Genomic DNA, 11843 nt, shown 5'->3' with positions numbered 1-11843 from the left:
AAAAACAACCTGATACGATAGAGCGCTTCTTTGCTTAAAATATTGTGCTCCTGTGCTCAAACCCCATGGTTCGTGTCCAACCGGATGTGCTTAGGAAAGCCCGGGCTAGCGAAGCGGAGTAAATTATCCGCGAAACCTCCACCTCCTTCTCCACCTGTGCTTCGTTTCACCGTGCCCGGATATCCGGGCCCCGTTCCGCCGTGTGCCGAACGAAGCCAATGCGGAACGATTTATGACCCGTTTCGGCCCGTGCGCACAGCAATGGCATCGATGGATGGCGATGGAGTGCATTTCCGGATGCAGCAGCACGGGGCAGCCCTAAACACAACGGTTTGGGCCGATAGTGCACGACGTAGACGTAGGTAGACGGGCGAAGATTAATCATCGCCCTTGTCTCGCGAACCACGGCGCCCTTCTTGCGCTCCTGGTTTTGCAGCGCATGCAGCGCGCACAGCGATCTCGCGTTAGACAAACTTTTCTTTATTGCTTTTAATTGAACTCAATTAGACTTAAACTTGGCCCGTTCGATCACCGCGCTCGGTAGTGGTCTTTGCTTTTGCACCTGCCACCGTGGCGTAAGGGCGATAAATTAAAGGGCCAAACAATGGGGATTGGCCCCACTTCACCCAGCTCTTAATCAGCTTTATAAACCGGGCATTTATCGTTTAAACTAAGGCGCTCTTAATTATCTACCCAACCGAGAACGTCTTCCGTCTTATAATTCTGGATTGCAATGCAATATTTAACAGATCTTAACAAAATAATAAAATGCAATACAAACAGCATCAGTTTACTATACTCAAATTTTTATTCTACTCTGATCATAAAAAGCCTCACACACACACACGACTCGTCACGTAGGAATGTGTTTTCTGCTAGAAATAGAGAGCGAGACAGAGAGAGAGTGTGTGTTTTTTGTTCTGGTTGTTATAGCAGAGCTTAAAAAGGACGTGACCCCGACCGCTAGCCAAGATAATCTCTGCCCCGGAATGGGGTTTCCGGTCTCGCTCGGATCCTACTGTTTGCTCTGTTCGCGGCAGCCTCTAACATACACTGACTGATGATGCTGATGTGGATGGAGATGATGAGGTGGGGAATGGAGATAAAGATGAGGACGCTGAACACCTCGGAGCTCACTCGAACGCGGCCGCAACCGTCCCCAGGAACGCGCCGAACGCTTCCTCGAGCGTTTTCGTTTTATGCTGCTCGAGCGCCTTCAAGCAGTAGCGCATGATAACTCCACCGACGGCCTGTAAGTATTTCCCAAAGACAAACCATCAAAAGTGCTGCGTCTAGATGTCCAGCAACGGGGCCAATAACCCACTTACCGCGACATCCTCCTTGGTGACGTTACGCTTCCGATGGTTCCGCACCAGCTTCCCTAGGCTACACTTGAGCAGGGCGGGATCGTTCAGTCCGTAGTCGATGAGGGTGCCGATAAAGTTCATCACGTTCAGTGCGTGCGCATGGAGGGACCGGTTCTCGCCGAGCTCGCCGGCACTTCCGCCGCCAAAGTCAAAGTAGTCCAGATACTGTGGGTACTCCTCGAAGAACCTGCCGGGAAGATGCGAAACGGTGAGTGTGTTTAGGTAAATCGTTTCCCAAAAAAAAAAAGAAAGCGCCTACGACTGGCCTTACATCACGAAGATGTTGCGTCCGTGCGTAACCAGATCCTTCTTGACGATGCTCCAGGCCGCGATCAGGGCCACCTTTTGCGATTTCGTTAGGCCGGTTTCATCCGGTGTGTGGTAATTCGTTTGCTCCTCCTCATCCGATCCAACTAACGACCCGGGTCCGGACATTTTGTTTTGCTGCACTGGGGTTTCGTCGATTGCGGTTTCCGTTCCACCAATTCTTGGAATTCTTGGCTTCTTTTGCTGTGCTATCTTACGGGTTACTTCACACTCTCTCTCTCACACGCTACTTGGGCGGCCCTTAAATAGAAAACCGAGAAACAGGGACGAATGAGCTATGGTAACCTGTCTTGGTAGGTAAATCGATTTGTTTGAAAAACTTTTTGGAGCACATTTTTGGAGTTCCTGGATAGTGCCTCAATCTTAGTATCTGCTTCCCGTCCACTCAGAATACTATCAAAATACGCCGCACTCACACAAACACCGTGTGTGATAGTACCTTCCTTCCCGGTTCCGGTTGCACGCATGCACACTTCCACCAACACCGACTCCCTCCAGCAGCACCAACACCGCCTGTGCAAACACTATCCTATAACGCACACATAAAAAAGGCAACAAAAAAACCGGGAGCGAAACCGAGACGATGGCACACCCGCGTCGTCAGCTGTCACTCTGGAGGGGAGGAGGAACTGGGCAGCCAAAATCAAAACATAAACCCTCCGAACTCGGCAAAAACTTGTTGCTTTCTGATGGAGCAGTCACATTTCGCGCTCGTTTTTCGCCCGCTGAGAGAAACGAACCACACACACACACACACACAAACACACACTCGTGGAGATACTCCAGAGGTTCGCTCTCTAGTAGAGGTGTGCGCTCTCTCTCGCTCTTTCTATCTTGAGGGATGACGTTTGAACCCCTGGAAGGTGTTGAGGGTTATGTATTTTTGCGAATTTTCCGCTCTTTCTTATACGTACACACACACAGACACAGCACGCTCAATGTCTTGTTGGTTGCAGAATTTTCTACCGCGAGCGTTCGCTTCAGTTTCGTAAGCTTGAATGGGGCAAAGAGTGCAGGGGCAGAAGGGCAGAACACACGCGCTACAAAGTTGGGTAATGGACGGAATTACTCTAGACGCAAGCTACACACCTTCTACTACCAGCGACAACTGTCAAAACTGCAGCTCCAAACAGTTCGCACACCAACAGGTCGGGAAAACGCAACCTGCCACGCTGCTTTTCTTACAAGCGATGAACCGGGCTCCCCTCCGCAACCTCCGTTTTTGCACACTACACTTGGGGCTTTTTTCACTCGAGGCCACAAAACCGCAAAACCACAAGCGCACAAGCTACCACGGCCTCCACCAGTCTACATCGCACGGCACGGCCGACTACGCTCGGGCAGCACACCAACACACACCGGAGCCGTGGACGCGTGGCCTACTACGGCTGAGGGCTTGTAATAAAGGGGGGCCCGCCAACACACCATTACATTACACCGTTATACCTCTATTACCCGTTTGTGTGTTTGTGTATGCGATTTACGTGTGTGTGTGTGTTTCCGTGGTAGTGGTGGTAGTGGTACGCGCCCCAAAATTGATTCAATTTAAAGTATTTATCTCTCTCGCCCGCGTTCCTTGTGGCGGCTTGTTGCCATCGCACGCCAGTACGCTCTCGTGGCTCGCACACTAACGCCGATGTTTGCCAGTGTTGCCATGCCGTTTGGTCGTTTTTGCACATTCTAACAGTCGGTCTCTCTCTCTCTCTCTCTTTTCACTCTCCCGGTGATGTTTGATCTCTTGTTTGTGTGTTTCGCAGCATCATCACACGGTGCCGGTTTGCCGAGCTCTGTACCAATACAGACAGTGCCGCAACTTATAAAAGGGAAGCTTTTTTAGAATTTATCCTATTTTCAAGCTAATTTTGGATTTTTTTAGATAGAAAGAAGCAACAAAACAAAAGTCACCAGTCTACCTGTAAGGACATTACGCATTCACCGAGCAATAACGTAGCAAGTGTGCATAAAACATGGCATAAACGAGAAATTACCTTTCACCACCCCATTCGCCAGCGTGCGCGAAGGCTCATAAAAGAAACCCGGAGAGCTATTTACTTCCATCGTGCAGAAAAGTGCCTTCTTGGCTAAGGAGCACACACACACACACACATACTGAGTTGCTCTTTTTTTTGTTGCTTGCCCATTTTTTCCCTCCCATTTCTTTTGCAACGAGCTAAAGACGAGCCCCCCGGTGTGTTCAAACGCGCTCGCTCTCGCTGTGTTGGTGTGCAAGTAAGCAAGCGTAAGTAAGCGCCTTGCTTGCTCAGCTTTCTCGCTCCCTCCCTTCACCCTCCTTCGACCTACACTCTTTTATTGCAAGGCCAACTATGTGCGCCTCTGTTTTGGCTTCCGTCTTATTTAATTAATACGGAGCGACGGACGCAGCGCAACGGGACAGACAGACGGTCAACAAAAAACACACCCAGCAGAGCACTAAGACCCTACGTGAATGTGTGATGTACTAAGAGACGACTGCGATAACGATCGGACCACGACAACGACGTCGACGACGACAAACACACACAGCAAAAACAAAAAGCTACTGCCAGAAGATAATTGTTAACGACACAAACATACGACTCCACGCGATGCTTTTCCACTCGATTTTTGCCCGGCTCCCGGCGAAAGGAAATAATTAGACATTTGTTTGTTTGCCGACCGACAGCACATAAACACGGAACGCTCGGCTTGGAGAGCGGTAGCGTAGCGGTCCGGGATGATGTGAGCCCATTTGAACAGGCCCCCACAGGCTTGTACGGTACATTCAACATGGATGAGCGAAAAAAAAAACAAAACCCACCGACACGAACAAGCCACTATGAAAGGCATCACGACGATGATGATGGGACAGCCACACAAAAAAAGGCTTGAAGAGAGAAAAAGTAAGGAAAAGCGGACGCCTGGTCGCTCGTACCGTGGCTGTGTTTTTGTATGTGTACGACCGCCATGTGCGTGCCCGTCCGTCCGTTTGCATTTCACTTTTGCTTCGTCACATTTCACTTCACAGTCACACTGACCGGCCGGGGGGGTTGAAATCGTTTGCGCCACGCAAAACGCCACGCGACGCGTAAATGTGTGGAGCCGCTTTGCTTCCTTCCTTTGCCCGGCGGGCATATGGTTTGCGCGAGCGTATGCAAACTTTCCTTCCCGACCTGTTGCACGGTGGTTGGGGTTGGGATGAAGGCCGGGTGGTGTAAAATTAAACATAAACCCCTTTTCATCGTAATTATTTCGTTATCTTCATTTGTTTTTAGCTTCCATTAAAAGCAACACATGCAACGGAGTGGAGTTTGTAAATGGCCCATTGAAACACGTCTGCAGCAATTACGATTCCAAGGGCCAAGTTATGCCACCGGTATTACATTTGCAATGGTTGAATTAAGGTAATTGGATACATTTGAAGAACTGAATACAATAATTATTATTAAATTATGCCCTTTACTGATCAATTATTAAACCGATGCGCACCCATTTTAATGAGACGCGAATTGAATTCAACATCAGGTGGCCCTCTTTTCTGGGAATGGAACATAAAAAATCCGCTTCACAAGCAACTCAACACATCACAACACTCGCACACACGACACAGAGCATCATCATCAACATTCATCAACTGATTGCTTTATCTGCAGCGGTCCAAGTTCATTTCTATTCACATGCCATCAGACACAACACTCAGCCTTATCTTCGCAAAGCAAATTCGCTTCGCTATTTCGACAATCGGAAACAACAATAGAGCACACCCTCCACACCCAACATTGACAATCAACGGGCTACCGCATCACAACACTTTCCTATCGTTTTGGCGCTTAGACTTGGTAACAGCATAAAAAAAACACATAATTTAGTCACTTACTTCTCAGAGTCACACTCAGAGCTCCTATCGGTACATTGAACGGTTACAAAATGTCTTCTCGCTTCTCCGTTCGTTGCTGTTTTATAGCCACGGCACAAACTATGTGGGGAGTTGGGAAGGTTTGCCGAACGTTTGGAGGCAAAAACTCGGCTGAATTCTTTCCAACTTCCGCTTGGTGTTGATGTCGTGTCTGTCTACGGCGGTACTGCTACAGCGGCAAACGAACGAACGAACGAACGAACGGCATCAGTCTGCCGATGGGCTGCTATCAATTAACGATTGGGTCTGCCCTCTCCAAAGACTGCCCACGGAAGATGTCGGCGACGAGCACGTTGATGAAGATGACGAGCCGGAGCGCACCGCTCGCGTGAATTATGACAAGTTCAATTTACGACCTGTCACTGATACGCAGGGCGCCCCCGCGAGGCTCGTTAAGGGCCTCGCCGGCTGGGAGGATGATAGAACAAGAAATTCGTGCAACCGTTATCGGTTGAATGGATCAATGGAACCAACCCGACCAGTGGCTCCAGAGTGCGTAGGAGTCCCTAAGTGCAATCGAATGCATCGGAAATGTTGGGAGCACGCGAACTGGGGACAGTGGATGGAGGGACGATCCGTTTTGTTCTAACAACATGCTTCATTAGCCCACTTCCCGCACAGCACGAAGGTATATAGAGGTGGAGTATAAAATGATGATGAGTAAATAGATAATGCTTAATGCGTTTTTTTGGATGGTTTTCGTTTTTATAGCCAATAACAACTGAAAAAAGTAAAAAAAATGTACACGGGAGTAAAAATAGTCAGGCTTGAATAGTAATTTTCATTACTTTAACTACATATCAAGCTCAAATGACACAAACAATTGTGTGAAACTAAAGGAGAAACTTTATTTTAAACAGATCAATAGTAATAGGAATTAGGAGTAACATTCATTTAGCTCACTCGGGTTTCATTGCTTATTTTAGAAAAAATGTATAATATCCCATGTAAATTACTATCAAATCATCTTAATAGTAAGTTCAATATGCAGAGACTACCGGGCCAAGCTCAGCAACATGTCCTAGAACGCAACAAAACATGATTATCAGCTTCAAGACTCGAGCTGACCGTTTTTATAAAATCTCGCCTAAAATTATGCAATCCGCAATACTTTAGATGATTAAAAGCGTTCGCATGAAAGGTTTTCAATGTATGAAAAATTAACAACATATTTTACATATTGTAAGTCGCTTATTCTAAACAAGATTGTATTTAAATTTCAATCCAATTATAAGCTGATTTAATTTATGTCTTACTAAATTGTAAAACCATCAAACAAATTAAATTTCATTGGTATTAATAGCTCATTCAATGTCTTTGTAAGAGCGCAAAATAATAACATTCTTATGAGCTTTACCAACTCCACCCAGACAAATCCTTGACCTTTAGCAACACCTACAATCTTGTATCCACAATTCCGCCAGACAAAACAATATGGAAAACCAAAACTTCTCTTCTCCAAGTGTCTTTGGGCTGTGCCTTATCTTCCATGCTCCACGAGTGCAAGATAAAGCGAAAAAGTTTCGCAATCTCCCAGCGCCAGCACAGCAAATTTCTTCTCCCTCATTCGCTGCACTAAATCATTACTAAGAAGCAATAAAACCGACAACCCTCGCCCGAAGAGCAGCAGATTAAGAGCAAAGGCTTGTGCCGGATTCGGGGAAGTCTCGGGGCTGCTTCAAAACCTCACCCATCATAATCTACAAGACACAAAAAAGGGGGACGACGTCTTATCCGACACGACACCACTCATTCACGCTCCCTTTACTCGCTCTTAACGCCACTCATAATCAACGCTCCTCAGATGCGAAACATTCTTCAACACCTTCCTCAACACTAGCACCTTCGTTTGCCAAGGTTGCTGGCAATGATTTCCATGTCGGTTGTGCTGGACCTTTACATCCCTATCTCACTTCCTCGACGGTATTATATCATTTCAATTTAATTAATAATACACTGAGGCAAATGTTCTCTCATCTTCCCTCTCCCCACTTGTCTGTTGGTATCTTGGTGAAGTGTTTTGAAAAAGATTACAAGACTTCTTCCCCACGACAACAACACCAACGGTGGTAGGTCTTGTCGACCACGCGCTCCTGCTGGTGAGCCATTGATTCATCCTCTTTTCATTTCCGTTGACATTTAAAATTGTCGGTAGAGGTGGGTGTGTTAACAGTGCTCTTTGCGATGGCGATGGCAACTAACGACGCAGCTCTGTAAATGGCTCTTCATCGTCCTATCTATCGGCCCGTGCGACATGGGCAAAGCGACAGGTAATCATCGTTACCGGCACATAGATCTTCTGCACGCGATTTGTTCTTTCTTTCATGTTTTCATCCATTTCTATGGTGGAAAGGAAAATATGAATAACCCCTTTTCACCCTTGATTACTGGCAGGCACGATCGTAGGGTGCAATGAAACGTTTTGACTGCTTATCACCGCGTGCGCGCCCGGTCCGGTCTGGGTCCGGTGGTGTATTGAACACGTTTCGTGCTTGATGCGCGACCCATGCCGAAAATTGTTAAAAAACCTCGCACACAGCACACGCACACGGTGATAAAAGAGCTCCGAAACTAACTAAGAACAACTCTGGCGTGTCGCCTGTGGCCTGTTTTATAACCACCAAATTTATCTCGAATGCAATACGCCTTTTGCACCACGAACCACGCACCGATGCCGATGAAGAATTACGTACCCAGCTTGCCCCATGGGGTTGAATATTGTCTTTCTGATTAAATTCCAGCCCAGCGCAAACCGACGGCTCTGGTCCGTCTAGTGCAGATGTTATGGTGGAACGATCGTCCGGAAGTTACGTGATGCCAACGGATATTGAAACGAAACACGCCATGGTTTAAACGTTGCGCTGGTAGTACTGTCCCCAGATGGCGCTGGTATGTTCGGTGCAGGAAGACCTTTACATTGATGCCCTGTAACTTTCACTATCAAACTCCTGCCGTTCTAAGGTTTATAGTCAATAATGTTGCTCTTTGGTAGGAGTAACAGGACACCCATCTCCAGTAATGTTTAATTAATCGAACGGGAAATTAATAGCAGCCAACTAACTACCACTCTAGGATGTCATTGGCTCGCTCCGAATGCTTACCAATCTAAACACTGGAACCCCAAAAAAGGTTCCCCAAAATTCAAGGAATTTTCAGGTTATTTTGCGGAGTTCTACGGAATGGCTTCTAATTAAAAGTGCTTTAAATATCGGTCAATATTAATCAACCGTTGGATGGCAGTAGCGTCCAACTCCCAATATCCAGTCGACCGAGCAGTCGAGAAGTTCCAAGGGACAGTCTCTTTACTTAAACTCCCTACCCCTCCCGTAGCGTACGCTTCTTGCTGTTCCCCCCAGGCAAGCTCGTCATCAATTTTAAGCCCGATTTTCCGCCTGTCAGTAGAATTACGTTCCACTATTTAATGGGGCCGCCGTAGAAGAGAGCGCGGGGAAAAAGGGGGCTGCATTATATGGTTCTTTTCGAAACTTACAGCTACTTACAGCTACTTCGCAACCGACCACCCGGCAAGCGCAAATTCGACGTCGAGTCCACCATCAGCAAGCCAGCAAGCTAGCAAGCACCCGCCACCAGCAAAACTAAACGAGAACTCGGGCAAGAGAACCGATGGAGCAACAAATTCCACTTCACTTTTGATCCCCAGATGTCCATCAAAGCTGCCGCGAACGGTAGCGAGGTAGAGGTTTTATGCAAGCAGCTCGCGTGTGCAAAATGGCATACCGAGCGGCAGCAGCAGCAGCAGCAGCAAACAGCACTACAGCAACACTACTTTGGAACGTTAATAAAACTTTCGCTGTAATGCAATATATATGCCAACGGGGCAGCGCTTGTTGCTGCCTGGAACGGCAAACCTTGTTGCCCAACCAGTTTCATGGCAACATCTTAAACTGTGGAAGAGTTTTATCCCCACTGCAAGAGTACTCGCTCGCTCAGTGTGAGGTTGAAGTTTCTCTGTTTGTGCCCCTTTTTCCATTCTCTTGTGGCATGTGTCTAGCAATGGATTATTACACAAAACAGGGTGTACGGGGTGGAAAGTTTGCGCTACTACTCCGCAGCGAGCGTCACCAACACGTGGTCACCAGTCGCCAGCATTTAGTGAGTCGCTCCAAACCCGCTAGAGGAGTAAATCTCGGACCCAAATTTAAACCCCCTTTTTCCAATGAATTATGGTGCTAGGTGAGCTCTTAAAGGAGTGTGTTTTGATTTATTTTGCAAATCAAGTACCGCACTGGCGGCCCCTCTAGAACGTGCGGGACAGCAAGAAATGAACGTAATGAAGGAACTATTATTATACGCCATTGTCTATTTTATTTATTTGTTTATTATTCATAAAGCATACACACCCCGACCGGTGAGGACAATTTTCTCAAAGAAATGTTTCTGTCCTCCTGGACTCCTCCTGGACCCGTTCCCGCCCCCCCCCCCCCCCCTTTGCAAAGGGGAAATAAAATACGAAACCCGAACCCCGGAAGGATCCGAATGCTTCTTGAACGGGGTTTTTGGGGTTAGATTGTTTGTTTTTTTGTGCCACATAAATATAGGTTTATTTCTTTGCACTGCTGCTGCTGCTGCTGCTGCTGATGACGAAAGGGCGTCAAGGTGTGTGTTGGTATGCCGGCGATAACCGGGGCAGCTGGCGAAAAGTGCAGCAGCCCAACAACCGGGCACGTCCCATTCACGGCGTGTGGAGAGTGTGGAGTGGGATTTTGGCATTAGGCAACACAAACACCACACCTAACGACCGTGCCGTGCCGTGCTGCCAGGATCACTCGGCAGCGTCCAGCGGAGCCAAAAATCGCCAACATGCTAGCGCAAAACAGCCGCTCTCTCTCTCTTTGTCTCCCCAAAAAGGCGAAGCGAAAACGTGTACGAAAGCAATAAATTACTCCACACCGGCAGCACCAAACGGGGTTGCATTATTCAGCAAACCTCTTTACCCTACCCTCCTCAGCTCACAGCAGAAAGCAATAGGAAAATAGAGAAACCGGGAACAATCCAAAATCCCCAAAGATATTAGTGAAGGAGAAAGGATGGGAATCGAACGGCGGAAATGCCCGCCCCCGGGGAAGAAAGGAGCCAGCACCAACGAGAAACTCACATTCTAGCGAAACATAAACAACATACCCCCGCGCTCCTCATTTTCTTTCTGCCCATTGTGTTGTGAGTTGGCAGCATCGCTTCAGCAGCATGGCCTTGAAAACGCTTACCGAGAAGCAGCAGGAGGAAAACTAATTCTCCAGCAATAAATAGACATTGTTATGATGCATCAAGTTTGCGCTCGGAGGCTATTGTTTTGCCCCATCCGGAAGGTGATACTGTTGCTGCATTGTTGCTGCACCGTCATATCGGTGGGGAGAGAGAGAAAGGAGGAATTCGTTTGCTAGCGCGCAGATTATTGCATTGCCGTAACTTCTTCCCTCTCTTCAACCGGTCCGCACATACTGCCGATATGCGTCTGGTAATGTCCTACCGGTTCTGCCGCGCTGCACAAACTTCTGCCAGTGCGCTCAAGCATAGCTCAGCTCTTTCTTTTGCTGTGGAAAGTTTGTCTTCATTTGGCTTCGGCTTATTGTGCCGGCACCACTGTCGTTGAAGCAGCAGCAACAACAAAAAATTGCATACCGGTTGTAACAAGTGGCTCCATTACTGCAAGCTATGGTGGAGATTGGAAAGAAGAAGCATCATCACCGATCCAGCTTTAGGATGTAGGCGCTTAACATGGGAAAACTTTCCCCATAGCTCATGTGAGAGCGACACATTTGTGTAGGGAAACAATTGTGTGCAGTGTATTAGTTTCGGTTCGATTACGATAGCACTACTTGGTGCGGTGTAATGGAGAAGCTCTCGTTTATCGTCTGGTGAAACTATTAACTTCAAGATCTTTGTTGGGAGAGACCTGTTCAAACTAGATTGTCTGAGGTTTTAGTACTTCAGGCGAATGAAAAAATCAAATCTTTTTGAGCCTGACCATCATTTTATCACTTGTCTAAACACTTAATGTATTAAGGTTTACCAACTGATTGGAGCTTACTTTTGTACTTGCAATACACAACATAACGAAATGAATGTACACCCTTAAACATAAAACAATCCCAATGAAAACCAAACCCATCGCTCCTTCTAACCGACCAACAAAACAAACCCCGACCAGGAAGCGAACCATTTTACTGTCTGATGTTTCGTCAGTGTCAGTTTTTAATTGTCTTTCTCGCACTACCTCGGCATGATGGGGATGATTT

General features: G+C 47.3%; 1 protein-coding gene across 5 annotated transcripts; it reads right to left on the bottom strand.

Annotated features, from left to right (window-relative positions):
* Window positions 1-785: 785 nt before the first annotated feature.
* On the bottom strand, window positions 786-5752 carry LOC1269447 (myoglobin). 5 transcript variants are annotated; one of them, XM_061653023.1, is made up of 4 exons: window positions 5548-5752; window positions 1639-1934; window positions 1329-1554; window positions 786-1250 (listed from the first exon to the last, which is right to left on the bottom strand). In XM_061653023.1, exons 2-4 carry the CDS (start codon window positions 1800-1802, stop codon window positions 1134-1136), a joined length of 507 nt encoding a protein of 168 aa, XP_061509007.1. In that variant the 5' UTR covers window positions 1803-1934; window positions 5548-5752; the 3' UTR covers window positions 786-1133. The 5 variants fall into 5 exon arrangements, with proteins under 5 accessions (XP_061509007.1, XP_061509003.1, XP_061509004.1 ...); XM_061653019.1 differs by lacking the exon at window positions 5548-5752 and adding an exon at window positions 2784-3321; XM_061653020.1 differs by lacking the exon at window positions 5548-5752 and adding an exon at window positions 2134-3242.
* Window positions 5753-11843: the final 6091 nt, after the last annotated feature.

Source organism: Anopheles gambiae, chromosome 3 (assembly GCF_943734735.2).
Source record: "Anopheles gambiae chromosome 3, idAnoGambNW_F1_1, whole genome shotgun sequence".
Classification (NCBI taxonomy): domain Eukaryota; kingdom Metazoa; phylum Arthropoda; class Insecta; order Diptera; family Culicidae; genus Anopheles; species Anopheles gambiae.
The sequence above is the reverse complement of the archived record's forward strand: the minus strand, read 5'-3'. Positions and strand labels throughout refer to the sequence as shown.